The sequence below is a fragment of the Colossoma macropomum genome, unplaced genomic scaffold (genome assembly GCF_904425465.1).
Source record: "Colossoma macropomum unplaced genomic scaffold, Colossoma_macropomum, whole genome shotgun sequence".
Classification (NCBI taxonomy): domain Eukaryota; kingdom Metazoa; phylum Chordata; class Actinopteri; order Characiformes; family Serrasalmidae; genus Colossoma; species Colossoma macropomum.
Genome location: NW_023494808.1, coordinates 3820835 through 3845757, shown reverse-complemented (window position 1 = coordinate 3845757; position 24923 = coordinate 3820835). Strand labels below are relative to the sequence as shown.

The 24923-nt window shown below is 37.6% G+C and overlaps 1 protein-coding gene across 1 annotated transcript; it reads right to left on the bottom strand.

Annotated features, from left to right (window-relative positions):
* Positions 1 to 6143: 6143 nt before the first annotated feature.
* Positions 6144 to 23496, bottom strand: LOC118797738. The gene is made up of 7 exons (XM_036557005.1): positions 23016 to 23496; positions 12320 to 12517; positions 12069 to 12110; positions 9072 to 9161; positions 7125 to 7229; positions 6931 to 6977; positions 6144 to 6849 (listed from the first exon to the last, which is right to left on the bottom strand). Exons 1-7 carry the CDS (start codon positions 23494 to 23496, stop codon positions 6229 to 6231), a joined length of 1584 nt encoding a protein of 527 aa, XP_036412898.1. The 3' UTR covers positions 6144 to 6228.
* Positions 23497 to 24923: the final 1427 nt, after the last annotated feature.

The following is a 24923-nucleotide window of genomic DNA, read 5'->3' as shown; positions in this document are numbered from 1 at the left end:
TGAACTCATATATGCTCTTCTGGATCAATGACCAAATTTCAGACGCACAGACCCACTCCAAAATCTTCTAGAAAGCTTCCCAGAAGAGTGAAAGCTGTTATATGCGCAAAGAGGAGAGTCCATCATAATGCCTATGGATTTAGAATGTGATTCATAAAACCTCCTGTAGAATGTTGTCCATATAGTGCATGTTTTTACAAAATGTGTTGTGTTAATGAAGCCTTTACAGACGTGCAAGTTACCCACTAATACAGTAATAACCCTACACCCCACCCCCCATACCATGATAACCCCTGGTTTTTGAAATTTATGCTAGATGATCATTCTTTGGTCTATGGAACACAATGTCTAGTATTTCCATAAACAGTCTGAAACATTGACTTGTCAGACTAGATTTCCACTGTGCATCATTCCATTTTAGATGAGCTTTAGCCCAGAGAAGTCAGCAGCATTTCTGGATACATGTGGATATATGACTGCTGTGCATAGAACAGTCTTAATTTGCATTTGTAGATACAGCAATGAACAGTGTTTATTGATATCAGTTTGTCAGAATGTTCCACAGCCCAGGTGATATCTATTACAGAAATATGCTGGTTAATTCAGTGCCATCTGTGGGATAAAAGGTCATAGACATTCATTTTGTTTTCTGACCTTTTGCTCTGTGTGCAGAGACTTCTCTGGATTCCCTGAACCTGCTGATGATATTATGCACTTTATAGGATGAAACATTCCTTGCCATCTTTGGCTGGGGAACATTATTTTTATACTGTTGGAAGTTTTGCTGATCTATTTTTGGCAAAGTGGCGAGCCTTGACCCATCCTTGCTCATAAAGAAATTTCCTGGATGCTACTCAGACTATTGCCAGCTTGATTAGAATATGTTTCAGAATGAGTGCATATTTACAAAAAACAATGAAGGTGGAAACACTACATATGTTGTGTTAGTACTGGTTTTGTTTAAATACCATTGATTTGTAAATCACAACTTTCAGTTTTTTATTTGCATTTTCTCTTCTGCCCCAACATTTTTGCAAATGGGTTTGTATTAATGAACATGTTGGAGCCTCTTGTGTTTTCATACTTTTTTCCCTCTCTTTGTTATGATTCAGTAGCCAGTCTAAGGTAAAGTGGGACAAATGACATATGGTTTAATTGTGAAATGCGGAAAATGAACAAGAAAGTACCATACAAGACAGCTTCCAGCATTCTACTATTATATGTTATATGTGCTGGATAGACATACAACAATATTAAGGCCAAAATTAGACCACCAGCATTAAGATTATGTACACCATTTACAATAGTATATAAAGGTAATAAGAATTGCTGAACACTTGGAGTCCACTCCAATAATTACAGCTCAAAATATGACACTGAATAATAATTAATAATAAATAAAAAAATAATGCATAAAAATAATAAAATTCAGTATTCAGCTCCAAGTATTCTAAGCTCTCCAAACAAAAATCAGTCACCTTGCGTATTTAATTGGTATTAACTTCAGTCTCCTGCTGATGGCATTGCATGAGGATATTTGAGCTATAAATACCTGCAGGGTGTGCAATGTGATTCATAGATTGAGACGAGGTGGTACAGTGTAGTGAATATCTTGTTTGATGTGTGGAAAATGGTTTGCAAAGCAGATGTTAATGATTGGCAAAAAGAACACTCCACAGGGAACTGCACACCATAAACATATGGAGCAAAGTGGCACATAAGAGGCCTTTGCTCACTTCTGCTGAAAAAAACAGTTACAGTCTGATGGTGGGCAAAGAGACACAAAAAGTGGACTCTTAATGACTGGAAACGTGTTATCTGGTCAGATGAATCTACTTTCTGCCTGTATGTGAATGATGCTGGATGTTGTGTTTATCGTAGATCTCGGGAAGCCTTCAATAAGGACTGCATCCAGGTGTGGTTCCATCTGGAGAAGCTCTGTGATGTTCTGGGGTGTTTTAATTATACAGAAAAGGGTCCTCTGGTTGAGGTGACGGTAAATTTGAATCACAGTGCTGACACTGAGCTGCTGGTCAACCAGGTTTTGCCTTTTGCTCATCATCTTCCCAAGGAACATAAAATTCTCACGTTCGCAGGGCTGCCAATGTGACTTATTGGCATGATTAACATTCAGGAGCGTTAACACATCTGGATTGGCCCACAAAATTCCTAGATTTGAATGCTCTTGAAAACCTGTGGACAATGAGGAAGATGCCAGGGAACGCATCCACAAAATCTGGCTGAACAATGCAATTCTTTAACGCAAGAGTGGCAGAACACTGATATCACCTAGATTCATAAGCTTGTCCAGTCCATGGCAAATCAAATCACAGCTGTTATTTGTACTTGTGGATGTATTACATGTTATTAGGTACGTTTCAGTCACAGGTAAAATTTATTTATTTATTTATTTATTTATGTATTTTTCTGGTGAGCTTACATAGGTTTCCAGGACAATCTGGGGAAAAAAAAGGTAAATATCCTGCACAATTTGCAAAGTGTGTCATATTTAAAAGAATGAGGATGGATAAACACTCACAACATCACACATCTGCTGCTGCTGAGAAACTTTCAGAAAGCAAGTCCAGACCTCAAAATGATAAAGTTGCAATAGAAGGTCAAGAAGGTCAAGCACGAGGAGGTTAGCATTTATAAGAGCCTGGGACTTTTTACTGGGTAGCTTACAGTTAAACATGCTGAGAATATTCGGTTAGTACTTCAATCTCTGTTCTCACAATATGCCATTTGGATGCTGGTGATAATGTACTATTTCTTTAGTTCTGAAGAATTTTAATGCACCATTAGACAGAATACAGACAGTATAAAGTGTGTTCATACAGTTTTTGGAATTTGTGTTTTGAGTGCTGGTAAATGTTTGTCAAAGCAATTTCTAGATTTATTACAAAACAGTATAATTTTGAGATATAAATATACGACTATAATTTAAGTACTGCCACAATGACCTTTATGATTGGATTGATATTGTAGGTACTAATGTGATGACATCACTCAGAATGGCTCTTCCTCTGATCTTCCTGCTCATAATTGGGGGTGAGTCAATAGATTCTACTGTAACATCTGCACTACAACAGCGTATTGTTTATGATATACATGAATCTTTATTTTATATAATGTGACAGAACTTGAATATGTTCATGTCTAGTACTGCACCATGCTAAATACATTGACAGTGTCTGCAAATTTCTGCTTCTGTCCAACACACTGTATTCTCATCACCTGCAGCATCACTGAGACCATCACCATCAATATTAACCACAATTCTACCAACAATCCAATGGATGACCACATCTGAGAGATTACTTATTGAATAATGCCTTTTTTCCCATGAAATTTTGATATAAATCTTTTGTTACAGTCCTCATAGTGTGCTTCATGGGCTTCTTTACATTTCAATAAATATGTATAAAAAAGGAAAATACTTTCTCCTTTTTTTTCCTGATTTGTCCAGTTTAATCTTGAATAAGCCTCTCTAGTTTTAAGACAAAACTTGCTCAGCAACATTAAATGTCATCAGACGATTTGCAGTCCTTCTAAATGAAAAACAATATTAGTATTTTTAATTTTCCCTATATTTTAAATCTTTTATCTTGTAATTTTACTTCTATTCAGAGTTTTAAGCCTTCTTTTTGTTTTGTTCTTACATTGTACTCTTTGATGTTGTCTATTTTTGATAAATTTTACAATTGTAATGTGATCTTGGGTCATAAATAAACTTGTGTCAAAATATTGTCTTCTTTTTCTTCTTCTTCTGCTTCTTCTTCTTGTTGTTGTTATTATTATTATTATTATTATTATTATTATTATTATTATTAGCATTGCTATTATGACTACATGTGAATGTATCTGTTGACTTCCACAATAAAGATTCCCAGTTTCCCAGAGCAGAGAAACAGCGCCCTCCTCCTCTCAATTCACAAACTGCAGACAAATTCATTGTAGCAAATCTTTGTTATCAGACATCAGAATTTGGTTCTCTTTTTAACTACTTGCTCCCAGAAACTTAGACTGAAATGGAGCTAAAAATCGTAAGATGGTGGCTTGGTAAACCTTGCAGGCTCTCGTAAGAGATCAGAGCTATTACATGAAGTATTACATGTGAAACAGGTTAGCTGCAAAAATCATTGGCTGTATGATATACACTATGTGGCCAATAGTATTTGGACATAATCCTCCTAATTGTTAAGGTGTTTCAGCCACACACATTTGTAACAGCTGTATAAACATTGCTTTAGTATGTGTCAAGAAGACAACCATGCAGTCTGCATAGACAAACACTGGCAGTAGAAAGCATCATAATGAAGAGCTCAGTGACCTTAAACATGGCACTGTTATTGGATGCTCCCTTGGCCACAAATCAGTTTCTGAAATTTCTGCTCAGCCACATCCACTCTGACCATCTGCATGTGCTATTATTGTGAAGCAGGAAGCATCTAGGAGCAACAGCAGCTCATCCACAAAACAGTAGACCACACAAACTCACAGAGCAGGGCTGACAAGTGTTGAAGTGCATAGTGCATAAAAAATGGCCTCTCCTCTGTCACATCACTCACTGAGTTCCAAACTGCTTTTGGAAGCGACCTCAGTACACAAACTTCTTCTTATTATTATCGTTGTTATTATTGCTTCAACACACTGGAGATATGGTGAAGTTCTGTAGAAGCACATTGTTTCATTGAAGGTTTGGTTAATGTCTACACTATGTTTGGTGTTGAGAGTTTCTCATTTGAGCATATTTCCATTCTTTCTCTCTGCTTCAAGGCTTTCAAAGCTCTTCATACTTTGTGGTTTCTCTCAGATTTAGCTCAGTGTTGTAGAGTAGCTGCTGGAGTTGGAGAGGAGAGAAGTGAAGCTGTAAGCTACAGTAACTCTGACTGTCTTATGGGCTCCAGACTCTTTAATCAGCTTCAGGAACAGAGTGGAGTGTGAAGTACAACCAACAGGAAATATGTGCTTCAAAAGGATCCACAGTGTTTATGAATGGTACTTACTCACAAAAAAAGTCTTACAGTGAATAAGACATTTGGTTCATAGACCCAGTTAAAGGCGTGGAGCCGGCTGGTCTGTATACAGATCCAGATTATTCAGGCAGAGTCAAGTATTTAACTGGTGAACAGAATCACTTCTCCCTCAAACTGAGTGAGGTATTGAAGGAGGGTGTACATGAGTACTGCTGCAGAATTGGCTGGGTTAAGTTTTCATTAATATTTTTTAATAACTGCTCTGTGATGTCCTGCTGTGCTAAAACATGGAAAACATCCAAATCTGCAGGACTGATTTCCCCCAATGATATAACTCAAAATAATACCACAGTGAAACAAAGAGGATACAAGTAGACATAAAACAAGCACAGGATGTCATGTATTACTCATCAGCATGAGGGGTACTTACTGGCATTCCTTGTGTATGCAGTATTGTGAACATGCAGCATGTTAACTTCTGCTTTTCTCTAGCATTCCAACCACAATCACATCTCAGCTTTTTCTCTGTGGTTTCAGCTAAAACTGATGATGAGTGTTAGAAATGAAAAGTGTTGAAAGCAAACATGCTGCAAGTGGGAAATCAGCCAGTATTTCACAGAATCTTAACCTCTATATGTGTGTATAATTGTGTAATATTTTAAGCACTGAAAAACCAAATACTCAGCAAGTTTTAAATTGAATGGTAAACAAGAATACAAAAAGGTAATGAGCTTGTATAAGGCATCACACAGCTGGCACAGGGAGTCACACTGACCATATGTGGCTCATTAAAGTAGCAAGCTAGTAAATATAGTGGGCTACAAAATATTCTAGATTATTAATAACAGGTATACGTCATTTTACAAGCAGTCATTTTATTGAGAGCAATACATTTTCAAAGTCAAAATAAATTATTTTCCTGCTGATATTTTACAGACAATGAAGAGCTGACAAAATGTAGCTTCGTAAGTAATGAAGCTTTCTCTGAAACTTCAAAACAAAACATCCGAAAATGTGTTCTGTGAAGCTTAATGTAGTAGCTAATGAGAAAACTGTGAAAAACAGGATTTTTCCTTCTATCACCCACTTGTTTTGGTCTGAGATGTGAAACCTCACATGTGTTAACAATGTAAATGAGACAAAACTTTCTCCTCATATGTTGGGGATCAAATTCTGGTACACTGAATTTTATTACTTATTTTGGGATTCAGACTCTGGTAAACGGAATCTGATTGGTGGGTGTTGGGATTTACACGCTGGTAGACTGAATCTGATTTGTTGGTGTTAGTGTTAGGCTCTGGTAGACTGAATCTGATTGGTTGGTGTTGGGATTCATGCTTTGGTAGACTGAATCTGATTGACTGGTGTTGGGATTCATGCTTTGGTAGATTGAATCTGATTGGCTGGTTTTGGGATTTGTGCACTTGTAGACTGAATCTGCTTGGCTGGTGTTGGGATTCATGCTCTGGTAGACTGAATCAGACTGGCTGGTGTTGTGATCTAGTCTTTGCTGGACTGAATCTGATTGGCTGGTTTTGGGGTTCATGATCTGGTAGACTGAATCTGTCTGGTCGGTATCTCTGTTTAGATTCTGATAGACTGAGTCTGGTTGGCTGGTGTTGGGATGTACATTCAGCTTGGCTAATTTTGACTTTTTTGTGTTTGGGTTTACACTCTGGTAGACTGGATCTGATTGGTTGCTGCTGGGTGTTACACTCTTTAAAAGTATATCAGATTGTTGGATATTGGTGTTAACACTCTGATAAACTGAATCTGATAGGCTGGTGTTGGGATTCCCACTCTGGTAGAGCGGATTGATTATTATGGAGTAGTCATTTTCAGGTGGATGGTTTTCATTGTTGGTTCTCTCCTATACAGAGAAAAACAATATAAATTCCAGAGCAGTGATGACAGAATCTTCAAAATAAAAGAATCATGTGTCATTCACTACCTCTAGTCTTCTGGAATCCCTCTGTGGTATTATCGAGCTAGGGGCATCTGAAGAGGTAATAGGAAACAAAAACACTGTATTTTAGTTTGTTTTTATTGGTTATGTTTAATTATCTTGGTGTGTGTGTGTGTGTGTGTGTGCGTGTGTGTGTGTGTGTGTGTGTGTGTGTGTGTGTGTAAATGTATGCGTATGACCTGATAATGTATTTAAATTCTTCCATCGTGTGCAGAACAGCACTAGAACAATGAGAGAGATTCCAGAGACCAGCAGTGAAACATACACATACAGAGTGATGAAACCTGGAATCAAAGATTCAATTCAATTAAACATTAACCACCTCTGCAGGGCACTTTAAAAGAATAAAAGCAAATAAGACACCAAGGATATAAAATATTTAAAAAAAAAGAAAACATTTAAAGTAGTTCAGTATCTGTGCTGTCAGGGAACAAAAATAAAATAAAATAAAATATATAATAATAAACAAAATTTTAAAGAATAAAAAAAACTCAATTTTTGTTTTTTTCATATTCTTGCATAATTTGAAAAGTCCAATTATCCTTTGCCTTGTGTTAAAATTTCATAATAAACAGACCAACAGAAGTGGTCCAAAACAATGGGAAAAATTGTGTCACATTAGCTGCGTAACATGTTAAGAATTTTAAAATTATTATTAATAATTAATTAATTAATATATTTTTTTTCCAATTTTTCAACAAAATGTTTGGGATATACAGTGATAATAGGTTAATAAAATAGAAAAACAAAAGGAAAGAGGGAAAGAACTGGAATTAGCTTGTAAGATATCTTTTCTGCTGCAGTGCTGAAACATCATTTTACAGGAAGCAGTGACCCTCTTTGTTGAGGTTAGTCAAGGTTTAATACCAACATTTATAATCATAAACGTGTAACACTGAGAAAAAAAATATATATTGAGGGTGGGGGAAAAATCGTTTTTTAAATTGTAATTTATAACGGAATGTTGACGGAATGCAAAAGGTGCTTGGAACTTGGAACTTGGAAGTGCAGCGCCCGGACAGTCTGTGGCGGTCAGGAGTCGACAACTCAAATGATAAGAAGAGCCATTTTGTTCTTTCAACAAAAAATCAAACCACCTTGGGAGCCACAACATTTTATGTCCAGTATGTGTAAGTGTGTGATGATGTCTTATTATAGGTTAAAAAATATAAACGTATAAAATGTAGACTTACTTTGCTCTGCTTTAAGCTTTAGCTGTAGCTGCTTTCCTCCCATCTCTGCCAGAAAACTTTTCCTCAAAAGTAGATCAGTTTCTTGTAAAATGTCTCTCAACATTCAACTGTTTTATGAGGCTGAAGTCGCTTCTCATTTGCCAGCTTCTTGAATTTTCCCGTTCCACCTTAAATTCTGACTGAGGCGCCAAATGTAAATGTGGCAGCATTTAAGGTGGAACGAGAAAATTAGAAAGAGAAGCGACTTCATCTTCGCAACTTTTTAGTGTTTGACAGTCTCTCTTTGCAGATTTAATGTACCAGGAAACCAACTGTGCTGCTTATAAATGCAAATAAGTCCATTCATCTCGATGTTCATCTTAAATCTCCTCTTTTGCCTTTTTGTTAGCTACTAGCTAGACGAGACTGCATTGCTATGTGACCTACAGTCTGCACGCTGGTTCTGAGAACCAAGTCTTTCCTGCTATGTTGCACACGTCCCGTCTCGAAAATGCTTTATTATTTTATCGTACATGAGTGGCAGTCTGCGTCTCGTGCTCCAAACAAGAGCAGTGAATGAGAGCCTCCTAGTTCACTTACCACATCACTTCCATTTGTTTTATTAATAAAAGATATTGGAAGTAACTTCATTACAGATACTTTGCTTTAAAAGTATCAAGTCCTCACACAGTGAGAAAATAGAAATCCTGTATAGAAAAAAAGATGCATCAAGATGCATCTTCAAGAAGCATATATTAATTACATGAACCTGTCAAAAACTGTCATGTATCACATTTCTGTTTGTAAATGTTTCTCTATTGTTTACATCTCATGTTGATAGTCTTCAGAAGCAAAGATATAAAAAAGATATAAAAGATATAAATATAAAAAAAATACTTAAGATGAGATAGAGAGGAAAGAAATACTGTTTATATTATCTGAACTTTTTTGTACCTGAAGAAGGAGGCAGTTGTGTGGAATCCACTGAGGTACTAACAGAAATTGTTGGAGTAGGATGGGAGACATTGCTGTCATCAGATGTTTCTGAAAGATGAAAAAAAACAAAAACAGAACTTTAATTAATTTATACTTTCTAGCCTAAATAAAAAATAACCTCGTTATGTAAATAAATCTTTTTTTTTATTCTGAGTAAGATTCTCATAGGTTTCCTAGATGGCAGACCTTTCTGAAGCTTATCTTTCAAAGCTACCAGAGCTTATGTGCATACACAGTGTCATCAAACACATGCTAGTAGTATCAACAAGCAAAATAATTTCTAAAAAATACAGTGCATAAAATATACATGTGAAAACATCAGTACGGGCCCAGCATGTGCTGCTGGCTGCCAGCAGAGGGTGATGGTGGCGAGGTGCCACAAGTTCTGGGAACTCCAATTCCCAGAAGCCATCAGGCTGATTGGGCCCAACCTGGCACGCCTGTGGACTGTTCTACTTAAGGCTGTGGCAAACAGCAGCCCTTTGTCACTCTTTTGTAGAGGAGTGACTGGTATGGTACTTAGCCCAGGTGAGTATTTAAACAAAAAAAAAGAGAAAAGAGGGCTGAAAAAAACAAGAGAGAAATTACTCCAGAAATACTTAAAAGACAGAAAGAAGGCTTGAACAAGAAATGGTTACAAGCCATACAAAAGCATTTGCTCCACAAAGAGCAAACAGACAAAACATAAAGCTGACCTTCCTCTCATAATCACAGAGGAAGTGTCTTTTTTCTGATTATCTTTTATTTCACTTTTTCTATCTCAGCCCTTGAGCATGCTGCTTTCAGCATGTTTTTCCCATTTTTGCCTGGGCTTCCACAGCAATAACTCCTCAGACTGCCAGTCCGTTCATCTGCGGTCCAAGCCTGGCTCTGAGCTGCCTCAACCCCAACATGCACAATCACTCAATTTACACTCCATCACCTCATTTAATTCTTTTAAGACCCTTTCTCATGGGCTTTCCTCTCTGCACTTCGGTCCACCTCCCTGCTGAACTAGCCCAAGTTCACTGAGGTCCAGTCCTCTAGTTGCAGTTTCGGGATGGTTTTATGGTATTCAATGTGGAAACAGTCAGGAAACTACCAAACCAGAAAGGCTGATTTTCAGCTGACCTCAGATCAGATGTGGCTTGGCCATAAGACTTACCTGACCACTATGTTTATCTCCGTAGAAAGCTACAAGTTCTGTATTTGGATATGATAGACAGTAGATGAGAACTAGCATATTGATCGCAAAGTATCATGTAATGCAAGTAAGAAATAATCGGGAACATTATTATGATGGCTGTATTCATAATGAACTCTTAACTGTCTAAGTAGCCTGTCTTCCCGCTTTGGTAAAGATGAATTTTGTAATGTATAATGTGATTTTTAATGTATGCTTTTTCAGTAATTACTGAGGACAGTCAGTTTCATATCAGCATGATTAGATGATTCCTGAAGAGTGTTTGCCAAATTCCCAATGCTTTTATTCACAATGATAGCCATGCAGTCAGCTTTCACTTGCTTTAAAAAAAAAAATAAATAAAATTAAAAAAAAAAAATTGCATACTAAATGTTAATTTTGTGGCAGTTGCCACTTGGGCCCAACAGCCTTACGAGCACAGAAGCTTGTCAATACAGATTTCCATTAGAAGAATGTCATTGGTTGTGTGTGCACCCCTGTAAAAGGGACAACTCATGTTTGTGTTTGTTTTTAGTTTGACTTGTACACCTCAATCAAAACTCACTTTTGTTGAAGTCACATTGACATCCTACTTCTTCAGCAGTTTATATAGGCTGAAGACTGCTCTGATATATAACAGTGACTTCTAAAATATGAACTCATTTGCATACAATTAATGAGGCCTTCTGTGTTACCTTAAACTCTACTGAAGTACCAAATAGTATGAAGTGACACAAACGGAATAACATGTATATCACTAATTAGAGCATCACTTTTTTCTTGTTCCTTAAAATGTAAGTCTGTTGTACACAATTTCATAGGTTTAGCCTTCAGAGGCTTGGCCTACAGACAGGGTGCTGGCACAGCATTATTGGCAAATGACTGGACTAGAAGGTCATTTGTGTCCCTTTCCACTTCTTTTTTTCCCATGCCCTTTACACTTGAGCAATTTCTGTTCACTTTGCACTTCCTTCATCTCAGAGGGTTCATTCAAGAATGCATACATTATTGATGAGCATTGTTTATCTGAAATTTAATCAACTGGTTTGGCTACATTCTAGCACTGTTATTCAAGAATGTATTAATATCAGAGATTTATTTATTATACTTCCAGTGCCTGTGTCTACTTCAGCTTTACACACAATGTCTCTTGACTTATGCATATACATTCTTCATCAGAAACCAACATCAACATGTTTAAAAGTATTCAACACAAATTAATAACATGAATTAATAACATTTGTTTCAAAGCTGTTGGCAGTTACAGCTTTGAGAACTTTATAGTGAGAAGTAATTGACTTTTTACAGTATTGTGGTTCAGTTTTGGTCTATTCCTCTTGGTAAACCATCTTCAATTCCCCAAAGTTACAAAGTTCTCTCAGTTAGACTTGCAATTACAAAAACTCAATCTTTAGCTTGCAGATTAGCTATATAGGATCGGTGAGTCATGAGATTCCCTGTCAGTTTTGTTTTTTAAACCCATCTTTGTAGTACAAAGTCAAGACACATTTAAATTTGAAGTGGATGAATGTTCTTGAAGTACAATAAACAACAAAAGGTGTTCTGATATTTCCTCTCACTGTATATAAATAAACCTGCAATGCTTTTCTTATAGTTAAGAAAATTCTCATTAATGTTCTATTTGTTCCATTGTTAAATGAATAAGTGTGTATACTGAAACAGTTCTGATCTGTGAAATCAGCAACTTGACTACATTATATGTGTCTTTGTTTTAGCAATGAAGCACATTAATACATTGTGTGCATTTACAGACCGAGATAAAGAACACATACCTGTAGTTGAGAGAGGAGGCAGGTATGTGGTTTGTGTCTCCACTGTTGATGGAGGAGATTATGTGAGAGACAACAGAAGAGTTTGAGGAGAACAGAGGAAAATGGAATTGATGTGGTGTAAAATTAAATTTGAATATTATTTTCTTCTTACTGGAGACACAATAAAACAATCTTAAATGCAGCATAATTTATTTTGTGCTTTGATAGTCTGCTTTGAGAGTGTAGAGGTGCTGAAATCAGTCTTGACTTACCCAGTTTAACCAATAATAGAATCTCTGTGTAAAGATCAGGAAGTGCTTTGGTCCTCTGTATCCCACACCAGTATGTTCCTCCATCCTCTGTTCTCAGATCAGTGATGGTGATGGTGAAGACTCTGTCTGCTGTGTCATCATCCAGAGAGAATCTCTGATCTTCAGCAGATCCAGACTGAACAGGAATGTCTTTAGTTCCTCATATAGCAGAACATTCTCCTCTGCAGAGATACTTTATGTTGGTCTCATATCCAGAATCATAGGGGCATTTAATCTGGACTGACTGTCCTCTGTGTCCAGTTACAGTAGTTACAGCACTGATTCCAGCTGTAAAAAAAAGACTTGTTGTATTAGAGATTAATGAATGCCTGAGGACTAAGACCTTACTCAGCTGGTAAAGAGATACAAGATGAAAAGTAACCCTGTAAAGTCTTTGTAAAAGATTTTGGTTTAACAAGCCTGAGATTATGAATAACTACAAAAACTACAGAAACATCTTACTGAGATAATAACAGCAGTAATGATGAAAACAAGAGGAGAAAATGTTCAGTTGCTTCTTTGGCACTGAACTAAACCACTGTTGTATGTTATTGAGTTTGTAATATCTAATCTCAATTTAACAAAATTTAACAGAAAAACTGAAAGCTAAAACTCACCAGATGTGAAGACGATCAAGATGATGATTGAGATAGTCATGTTTAAATTGAAATTAAACTCTCATACAGGTCAGTTTACACATGACAAACTTCCTTATAAATGAAAGTAAAGTATGAGTTTATCACGAGAGCTTTCAGCACTTCCTCATTTCACAGAAACTTAAAGGGAAATTCCATCAATTTGTAAATTTTCTGCATAATTAAACGGTTAAGATTGAAAAAGTTATTCAGAGTGTTGGTTCTAGAAAAACCTACCAAGTCAGAATGTCAAAGGCATAATTTTGCCATCATTAACATTGTACAGACATTGTAGGATCGATGGAATTTCCCTTTAAAGACCTAGCCCTGACCTGTCTCTCTCTCTCTCTCTCTGTCTCTCTCTCTCTCTCCGTCTCTCTCTCTCTCTCTCTTTCTCTGGTCAGATGTACTCGTACATTAGCATGTGCATATTTCACCAACAATCAGTTTCATCTTTGGAGTATCTGTACGATCAAACTCAAATCTGGTAAAAGTACATATAAATTTGAGTAAACTGGATAAAAATGCTTTATTTGTGGTTAACTAGCCAAAACTATTATCAAGATCATGTAATATATTTGTGATGTTTTTGGTTTTGTACTACTGACACTGGCCAAAAATAAACAAAATGATACACATCTAGTGCAGAAACCTCATACACTGTAATACTTTTGTGTTTGTATATTTCCCTAATATATTATATTTAATCACATCACTGTGCCATCTAAAAAAAAGAACTTAAAGAATTTATTTGTACACTATTTTTTTTTCCCCAGTGGTGATAACTTTAACACTAAGTTTGGTCAGTATGGGAGCTGACCCCTTAAACTTAAACTCCGCCTTTGAGTGTAGCCATTGGCTCACAAGCTGCTAAATGCTCTGGCTCCCAAATTAAAGTGCATGCTGAAATTAATGGTTATATTCTCATATTTACAGAGTAAAAAAAGTAAAATATTCTTAATTTCTAGTCTTAAGCTCCCCAACTTCCTGCTTAAACTAATTAAATTACTGCTTTTAAGAGTGATGAATTGGAAACAAAGCTGTATCTTACTTTTTATTTCACAAAATCCTGGATAAGTGCAACTACTCCAAAATGAGTGATATACAAAAACAGTGGGTTCTGGCAGATCCCCTTGGACAAAGTACTAAATCCACAGCCATTATAACCCCATTGATCGGTACTTTTTTCATCACCTTCTATTCTTGGCACCACTAGTGCACCTGAGGCTGTCCCGTGAGACATGAATAACTTCCTGAAAGACCTTGAAGGTATAGCAGCTTACATGGATGACGTAAATGTATGTGAAAGACACCTGGGGACCATGAAATGTGCCTTTAAAGAGTACTGAACACAATTCAGAATACAGGGTTAAAGCTCAATGTAGAGAAATATCTTTTAAGACAAACATGGCTCCAATTCCTAGATCACATCATTGATGAACAGGGCATCAGAACAGACAAGAGAAACATAAGAGATGCCATAAGAAATATCCTGGTGCCACAGAACTGAAACCAGCCTTGGACATGGTGCATGGTGCTTAAGTTGCTTCTTACCCAGTCTGGCAGATGTGACATGCCCACCTGACCTATTGATGGCAGATACAATATGTGGGGTCCAGTACAAGAGCAGGCTTTTGCAAATGTCAAGTAAATAATATCTGAAGCACTTGACATGTGCAAAGACCAGAAATGCACAAATTGAAGGAGTGCTGGGCAGTGGTCTGGACATGTGTAAAGGTTGCAAAATATCTGTACAGCTTGGATGGTTTTACAGTCCAAACTGACCATGAGCCATTGGCTCCAGTCATCATCTTCAAGGACATTGATGCAGTGCCACTTATGTCAGCGGCTACTAGTGGGCTTGAAGGGATTCAGTGCAAAGACCAAGTATGTTCCAGGTAGGCTCATTGTAGTTGACACACTTCCAAGGCATCCTTCTATGGCCTTGCAATTGTAGCCCTAAAAAAATTCACGAATACCTTGGCACTTTTTAGGTTCTTTTCTTCATGAAGTTAAAAAGCACACAAAGAATGACCCTGAGATATGCACTGTAAAACAAGTACTTACAGAAGGTATGGCTGAAATATGTACCACAGGTGCCTGAAAGCTTCAACGCATATTATGTTTTAAAGCAGTCACTTTCAACCTCCCATGACCTGTTAATTTTTGGGAACCAAATAGTAATTCCCAGAAACTTAAGCTCAGAAGTCATTTAGTGACTTCACAAAGGTCACATGGGGATTGTCAAGTGTCGTGAATGTGCCAAGCAGAGAGTTTGGTGGTCAGGCACTGGCAAAGACATCCTGCAGTGCATTCAGAACTGTGCATATTGTCAGACAACTACACCTGCACAAAAGAAACAACCATTCATGATGACTACCTTATCAAACAGACCCTGGAAGAGAGTCAAGTACTTAATTCATAGTGGTTGAATCCCATTCCTTCTCTTCTAGCTTACAAAACTACTTCCATCCAAAACACAGGTTAAAGTCTAGTACAATTAATGCTTGGATGCCAGCTGAGGACATCTATTCCTACCCTAGAGGAGAAGCAGATTCCAAGGTGGCTAAATTTCACCCATATCAAAGCAACAGATAACAGAGCAAAGGCCAACTATAAATGCTACTATGATGCTCACGATTGCAGTAGCTCACTGTCTATGATAAAGCCTGGAGACTCTATTGCAGTGAAACTTGATAGCAAGAAAGGGTGGAACTCTTATGCCACATTTTTGGAGAAGTACATCACCCCAGATCATATCTTGTGCGCACAGAGAGGGGTGTTTTTCACAGGAACTGGAGGCATCTGCATTTTTGGATCCTTTGAATCCGCAGCCTGTGCCAGTGGAGAGGGAAGAAATGGACATGGGAGAACACCTCTAAACACCTAGTATCCTCTAAAAGCCCTTGCAACAGACAGCACCAAGTACTTGCTGAACCTGCTGCAGTTGTCACCACATCAAAAGGCAGAGTCATCAAGCAACCGTCTTACCTGAGAGACTTTGTAGTCAGTGCATGGACAGCCACATGAGGCAGAACAACCCTCGGCATCTATGCGGGGAAATGGTAGTCTACCTGGGTACCCTAGATTTAGGTTGGTGTTAATGTTCTATGTTCTTGAGTAAAGCAACTTCTTCTTTTAAAAGAAAATCAGCAAATGTCAGTTGTTTTTGTTATAGAATGGGCTTAAGAAAGTAGAGAACAAATAGCTTGTTATTTATGTTGTCTTTTGTAGAAGTCCCTGTGCTTGAACTTGTAACTCAAAATACAGTGAGATGCAATGTAAAGAGTTACTTTGAAGCACTAGTCAATATTACAGAGCATGCTCCAACCCAGTATGCTACTTCAGTTCTCTCATCAAAACTATTATAAAAGGAATACTGGCCATTCCGACTACTCAGTGACAGTACACTGTTCACACACTTGTGGTCCCGTAGTACTGAACTTTGCATGCACCCATTTCTCAATTTTGCATTTAAATGACAGGCTCACAAATGTCCCAGTGCCTTTGAAATTGATGGTCAATCTACTGCCGCTTACCCTCTTACCCTTTCACACAGAGACAGCCTCATAAATTAAGACGTCAAACCTTGAAGTCTTTTACGGCAGCAGTACAGGTATCAACCTGACTCCCCAGTGGCATAATGTATCAGATAGAAGAGATTAATAACAATCAGGATTTGATAAACTAATTGACATACTTAAAATGTACATATCTATCATTATAATAGTAAATTTGTGTCTGCATGTCCCTGTGGTCTGTTTTGTAGTGACAAGCGTAGCTGCTGTGGTTTATCTCATAGCTACAGAGGAAATGACATCGTCTTCAGCTACTACTTTTAGAATTGAGATCATGATGATAGCAGTCTGATGACTTTCTTTGTCTGGCTCTGTTACTTTGACAAACACATTTGCTTATAGTTACTGACTATCAAATGAGGCCTTGTCTTTTGAACACAGTGTGAATGGCTGTGGTTTGCTGAAAAATTGCAGAATTGTTACAAATGCTAAGAAATTTTTTATTTAAATAAATACATAAATAAATATTCATTCATTCATTCATTCATTCTTTTCACAGTATAAGGTTAGGGTATAAGATTAGTCACTCTTTTTTGAGAGTATCTGTAGAAAAACATCATTTCAGATCTCATACAGATGATCAGATGATATTTATTCTATCAGCTGGGTAAAACCTCACTAAGATCAGCACCGATGGTGGAATTGGAAAAAGTCCTGCATGCTGGAACAGACAGTGATCTCCATGAAATACATCACAACAAACTTACACATGGAAAAAATATCTAATATTGAAAAACATCATGCATTTACATGTACATAGCGTTGGATAGTTTCAAGCGAAGTTTATCTCTTGTTGCAGCTAAGAAGGTCACATGCATCCTGTAGCAGGAAGGAGCGTGGTTTGGCCTGGGTATTTTTATTGCACATAAGAACTTAGTCAAGTGGTGGCCACGTCTAATTCATGCTTCAGTGCTGCCTGTGTTCTTAGCATTTGTCATTTGGATGCTGATGATAAGCTTCAACACTGGATGGTAAGATAATTTCTTTAAAAATGTATTCAATTACAGATTAGTGATCACCTGCTGTGCAGCCGACACTGAGCCTCACGCAGATGGTCATTCATCACTCCATTTAGGAAACAGGCCAAATATAAGTGAATCAATTCATGGAAACATTTCAAACATTAAAGCCTTATTGAAGTTGCTTTAGTATCAGCAGAGAAGGCCCAGTAATATAAGTGCAGGTTTTGATGGGCCAATTCGTTAAGAAGATAGGATTTCTGTAATTTCCTCAAATTACCCCAAATAGCTCGGATCAAATCTTCATCACATGGACGTTTACATCAGCATGTTATGTAATTTGTAGATGCTCCTTCAGGTCTTTACAGCTTTTTTGAGTTTGATTTATATTTAGACCAACTGTAGAAAATAAGACTTTAAAAAGTTTACTTTAAGTTTGGTGCTGCAGGATCTGGCGATACGTAAAATGCTGCAGATCTTAGCTTTGACAATCAAAATAAAAGACTGTGAACTGTTGTTGGGTAGGGCGATTCTTCAGAAACGTCTCCTGGCAGTAAGAGCCCCTTACTTCTTCTTAAAAATGAAAACATAAAAAATGTACACAATTCATGTGAATCAAAACATGAATATAATCTTATAACTGTAATCTGACTACTGTAATTTTTTCTGTAAATGTTGAAGCATACAGTGACTTTGTAGCCATTGTATGTATTCTGTTCTACCCAGCTCTGTTGTTAGGCTTGGGCATTCAGGCCTTCTTTTGGTGTATGACACACATACACTCGCCCATTTGTGGAGAATGTGGTGAAGGATGACTCAGCTCACTTTTTTTTTTTTTTCTTCTGTTATTGAAGAGTCAAACTGATCTTTGCCTTATTAAAGCATATTACAGTATATGGACAAAAGTATTGGGACACCAACACATTACATTTACAGGGGCTTTTTTGACATCTTATTCTAAATCCATTATTATAAAGGCATTATTATGGGGTTGGTCCCCCTTTGCAGCTATAACAGCTTCCACTCTTCTGGGAAGCTTTCTGCAAGATTTTGGAGAGTGTCGGAAGTTTTGTCCATTCATCCAGAAGAGCATTTGTGAGGTCAGACACTGATGTTGGTGTGAGGTTTATCCCATTCTTGTTCATCCAAAAGATGTTGGATGGGGGTGAGTTCAGGGCTCTGTGTGGGTCAGTCAAGTTCTTCCACACCAAACTCACCAAACCATGCCTTTATTGACCTTGCTTTGTTCACTGGGGCACTTGCAGGACCAGAAAAAGGCCTTCCCCAAACTGTCCACACATAGGTGGAGGCATACAACTGTCCAAAATATTTTGGCCTGCTGAAGTATTAAGATTTCCCTTCACTGGAACTAAGGGATCTAGGCCAACCCCTGAAAAACAATCCCATGGCATCATTCCTTCTCCACCAAACTGTACAGATCGTGAAATATCTAGGGAGGACGAAATCTCATGAACTGACTTGTTGCAATAGTGACATCCTATTATAGTACCAGCCTCACGCTCTTTAGAATGACCCATTCTTTCACAGTAGTGTGGAAAGGTGACTGCATGGTTACATGCTTGATTTTATACATCTGTGGCAATTCGACTGAAATGCCTGATTTCAGTGATTAAGAGGGTTATCCCAGTACTTATTGTCCAAATAGTGTATGTCCATTTAATACAAGTAAACCACTTTCTTTTCTTTTCTTGTTTGTTTTATTTTGTTTCATGTGTTGCTGATTAACTGAATCTGACAGGATGTGTAACTGACAGGATGTGTGATGTGTGCCCTCCACAAAAAAACTGACACTTATGTTAAACATAAATGAACATCATCAAACTGGCTTAAAAAGAGATAAAAAAAGGTAATCCTTTTGAAATTTAATCAAAATATCAAAACTTTAATCTTTGTTCTCACCATTTGGACGATGAGCCTGGAAGTGTTTTTTTTGCTTCAGAATTTTAAGTTTCAATGCAGCATTCAATAGAATAGTGTGTGTGTGTGTGTGTGTGTGTGTGTGTGTGTGTGTGTGTGTGTGTACTGTTTATGGAACTGTGTGTTGAGCACTGGTGTTTGCCAAAGCAATTTTGAGCTTCATTTACAATATAGTACTAATGTGATTACATGCTTATCTTTTAAATACTGCCAAGAATGAAGTTCTGTTCACATCATATTATAGGCATTAATGTCATCAATCAGAATGTGTCTTCTGATCTTTCTGCTCATGATTGCAGGTGAGTCATTAGATACTAATATAATAATTTCTAAAACAGCATATTGCTTTTTACATCAGTCTCTGTCTTATAAGTATAAGGTGAATAAACATTAATCACTTCATCGCAAGAACTACACAAGATTCATTACATTGATAATTATTGGTTCTCTCCAGAATCTGTATTCAGCTCTTTCATGCATCATATGTTTCAGGAGCTTTTGGAACAGAGTGGAGTGTGAAGTACAACCAACAGGAAATATGTGCTTTAAAAGGATCCACAGTCTTTATGAATGGAACTTATACTCACCCAGACAATCTGACAGTGACAAAGACTTTCTGGACTATAGATCCATGTATGATTCTTGATCTGAGTAAAGACTCAGTTTACTCAGGCAGAGTCGAGTATTTCACTGATATACACAAACACTTCTCCCTCAGACTGAGTGACGTAAAGAAGAAGGATGAACATCAGTTCTGCTTCAGAATCGACACAAATGAAGGACAAAATGCTAAGACCAAATATGTTCACCTCAATATTAAAATATATATATATATATATATAGTCTTTTTGAGAGCAGAAGGAAGAGGCAGACCAGAAATATGAATGAACCAGACTACATGGTGAGCTCCTACTGTATTCTGTATATCAGTCAGTCAGTGAGGAGTCCTTTAAGCCTCCTGTTGCCCTTTACCAAAATAATAAAAAAAAAAAAAAGATGTTTTGACCTGTTCTTCAAAGCAAGGTTTAGAAACAGTTAAATGAACACACTGACATACATAAAAAAAATCTATACATATTTATTCCAGTACTAATGTTTTGCTGAGCAAATAAGTGCTTCTTGACCAGATGAATAGCATCCTGCAGCAATGTTTTATGCTTTTTAGAAAGGTTTTAGGGACAGTAGCATTTTTAGTGTTCATAAAACACAAACTTTAGAATAGATACAAATAGCATTAATATATTAAGTAGGATTTTATATGTCATGTTGGACAAACAGACTCTAAAGCCCAACCAATCAGATTCAGTCTACCAGAGTCTAAACCCCAACACCAAACAATCAGACTCTCCTTTTTATTGTTTTTTAAACTAATTTAATGTTCTTATGTAGAATATATTTGCATGATACATGTCAAATTGGCAGCACTGCTAATTACTTTTACGAAACCTTTCAGTTATCATTCTTGTCTCTTTCTGTTCATGTTTGTAGATTTTGTCAGTTTTGAAATTAGAAAATCAATGGGAAGCTTAGCAGTTTCTTTAGAGTTTGTTTTGTTTTGTCTTCTGTTTTTTTGAAGCAACTTTCATGTTATGGTGATCTTAAAAGTTTTCTTTCTTTTATTCTGAATGTTAAAATTAAGCACAATTAAGCACTTCCTGTTTTTTTTTGTTTTTTTTTGTATACATGAAGAATAACACAATCGTTTGAACCCTGTTGAAGGTGCAAAGGCTGAAATGCGTGTGGAACTCTCCAGTCATCACATCTTGCAGGTTTCACTCTTTTCTGCAGTTTCTTGCTTTAACCAATTATGCACCTTGTTGGACAGTAAAGTTGTGCCAGATCTTTCCAAGATATGATTTAGGCACAGGTGTGCATGACTCCAGTTGTGGAGGGCTGGTGTCCAGTGGTGTTTGGTGATTTAGCTGCTCCAACACACTTGATTACATTATCTGTTAATTTCCAGGTTAAGTTGGTGTGTAAGGAAACCTCTAAACTGTGCTGGAAACCTGCCCTCCAGGACCAGTTTCTTACACCCCTGATTTAGCAGTTTAATGTTCACATGCTTTGCTAAGTAAAGATTTCAGACAAAATGTGCCCCCTTTTGCGACTGTTACTAGAACAACACAAAAGAAAGAAATACACAGTTAACAACATGCCGTCATAGAAATTGAGTGTCTGGAATCACTGGCTGCAGGTTGTTACAGGATAGGGTTAGATTTCTTTACATTTGATATTTTACTCTGGCATCATCTTTTGAGCCAAATGCTGATACAAATCAGTACTAATGCAGTATTTACTAAAAACAAAACACAGATTCATACTTCATACTCCATTTCTAGAGGGCAGAACGAAATATTCAATTTCCTTCTGCCCCCTAGAGGTGGTGATTTGTGAAGGCAAAAAAGTATAGATCAAATCCATAGAAATCTTAAAGCTTTATTACTTCACACATTTACCATCCAGGCTGTGTTGGATGTAAAGCTGTACATTTTCTAATTAGTGAAGCTCATTGTTGATTGTCTCATTGCTCAAAAGTCACTGTGTGTTCAGAACATTGATCACTCAGGTAATGAACTCTTTACTCTCTCTAATGTTAATACAGCAGCCACCACCTTTGCCCAGAGGACTGTAGAAACTGCAGAGTTCAGTTCCACTGTACAACACCTGATACAGTCTTCTGTAGAGCTTCAATGTGCTTCACCTTTATTTTTTGACATTTTGGGCACTGTGAACTTGATTATTTTTACTCACAGTATAAAACAGTGCAGTGTTGGATATAACTTATAATTTGATGGTGAAGGGTTTGTTTGTTAAAATAATTTATGGACAATTTATGGAACATAATTATACATTACTATTTAATGCTTTGTTCTATAATAAAGAGCAGAATTCAGTAGTTTTACTTAGAAGTTGTGTTTATAAGAATATACATAATTTATTTAAATAAAATGAAGACAATCAAATTTAGTTAAAATTACACTTCAAGGAATTTTTACAAAATATACTTAAGAAGATAGCTTATACGTAATGAGCAAGTTATGGGTCAAATAGCATAATATTATCTTTACTTCTGGCAGTTTCATACCAACTAAACATTTACACTACTCAGGAGAAACATCTTCAAAGTGGCAATGCAATATTGAATATGTATAAATGTATAATTAGAGTGACAGTGCATAGTAATATAAGTGAAGAGATGTAATGTCCAGTTGGTGCCCAATGAGCCTGTTGTACAGTGCAATCACTGTTGGTGCAAACGATCTCCTGTACTGTTCCTTGCTACAGCAGAACTGAATGAGTCTGTTGCTGATGGTGCACCGCTGACTGACCAGTAGGTCATGGAGGGGTGTGATGTACTGTTCAGGAGAGCAGTGAGTTTATTAAGAGACATCCTTTCAACCACCACCTCAAAATCGTCCAGTGAGCAGCTCAAGACAGAGCCTTCTTGATAAATTTGTTGAGCTTATTTGCATCTCTACCTCTGATGCCTCTGTTGCAAAGAAGACAGCACCCACAACAACAGACTGGTAGGAGAAAATCAACATACTGGTGCACACATTAAAGGACCTGAGCCTTCTCAGAAAGTAGAGACTGCTCATCCCCTTCCTGTACACAGCCTCTGTGTTGGCCCTCCAGTCCAGTTTGTTGTCAAGCAGGACACCCAGGTATTTGTAGGTGTCTATCAACTCGACATTCTGACCCACAATGGTAATGGGACTGTTTGTGGTCCTCTTCCTCCTGAAGTCCACCACTATCTCCTTGGTCTTGATGTTTCCTTGTACACCACTCAACAAACCTTTCCACAAGGTTTCTGTATTCTCCTTTCTGCCAATCCCTAATGGACCCAAGTCATTAGACAATCTCTGAAGGTGGCAGAAGTCCGAGCTGTATTGGAAGTCCATCATGTACAGGGTGAAGAGGAAGGGGGAGAGTGCAGTTCCCTGAGGTGCTGCAATGCTGCTGACCAGATGATCTGACAAACAGATTCCCAACCACACATACTTCCAGACAGGTAGTCCAAGACTCATGCAGTCATGGACTTGTCCACCTGCATTTTCTCATCTGCATCTTCTCCCCCAGCACGGGAAGTTGGATGGTATTAGGTGTATGGGATGGTATGGGAATGTGACTTCTGCAGTAGATAGATAACATCATCGTCCATGCCAACCTGCTGTTGGTAAGTAAACTGCAGCGGTCCAGGAAAGAGCTGACCTGAGGTCTGAGATGTGACAACACTGGTCTCTCCAAGACTATTATGTTGTTGGATGTAGGGGCCCCTGGTCTGTAGTAAATGAAAGAGGACATAGATGACTTCTTTGGAACAGGAACCAGACAGGATGTTTTCCGCAGAACTGGCACATGCCCTGGTTGAAGGTTCTGGTTGAAGAGATGCTGAAGAATCCTACAAAGCTTAGAGGAACAAACCTTCAGGACTCTTGGGCTGATCTCATCTGGTCCAGCTGTCTTCAGACAATGGCTTTGAAGTGGAAGGGTGTGAATAGGGGTGTGAAAGAGGTGTAGGTGGAGGGAGAGTGTGTGGAGGGGTACTGCTGCTGATGGAGGGAGATGTGCTGAAACTGTTGAAGAATATTATCAGCTCTTTTGCTAGGTCCAAACTGCCTCCAACAATTTGTTGCTTTGTCTTAAAGCCAGTGATCTTCTTCATACCAGCCCACACTTCCGTTGCATTGTTTTGCAGAAGTCTTCCCTCCAGCTTCCTTTTGTAGGCCTCCTTGCACTCCCTCAGTTTCACCTTCAGCTCTTTGTACACTCCTTAGTAATTCCTTATTTCTTAAACCTAAAAGCCTGCTTCTTCAACAATTCCCTTAGGTCCTTGGTGATCCATGTTTTTTTAACAGTGCACCCATCTGGCTGGAACAATAGTGTCTGCAATAGTGCAGAATTTGATGTAATCAGTAATGCAGTCTGTCATCCAGTCTGTGGTCTTAAAGGAGACCTGCAGAGCTTCCTCAGCTTCTGGTGACCACCTCTTGATTGACCTCTTTGTCACCAGTTGTCTTAAGACCACATGCTGGTATGTGGGAGTTGTTCATATCTCCATTGTTCAGATCATAAAAGAATTACGAATCACTGAGCTGCTCTCTAACAACCAACTTTATCCATTAGATCAGAAACAGAGAAACTGACCTCAAATCATCTTCTGCTCAGGATGAACATTTAAGAGGAAGTGGTTGACTGATTTCTAATCTAAAAGAAAGAGAGAAAAGGTTTCTGTCACCTGATAAAGTGACAAAGACTAATGGTGAGAGTTAACAACATGAATCACAGAATGTGAGTGTGTGGAAACTCTGGCTAGATTAGCTACATGATTTGAGCATTTATTTCTTTATTTTTTAATCTGATATTAAATCCAGTATCTTCTCCTGATTTCGGGGTATCGATGCTGATACTCCATGTCTACTAAAGTGTTTGCAATGTTTAATTCAATTTCCAT

Bases quoted from the DNA above. Each gene is read 5' to 3' on its own strand.
- LOC118797738 (XM_036557005.1), bottom strand. From the start codon at position 23,496: ATGAGTCTTGGACTACCTGTCTGGAAGTATGTGTGGTTGGGAATCTGT. The intron at 12,111-12,319 runs GTAAGTCAAGAC...CTCCATCAACAG, and splicing joins TCTATTATTGGTTAAACTGG to TGGAGACACAAACCACATAC. The intron at 6,978-7,124 runs GTCATACGCATA...TTACCTCTTCAG, and splicing joins GAATTTAAATACATTATCAG to ATGCCCCTAGCTCGATAATA.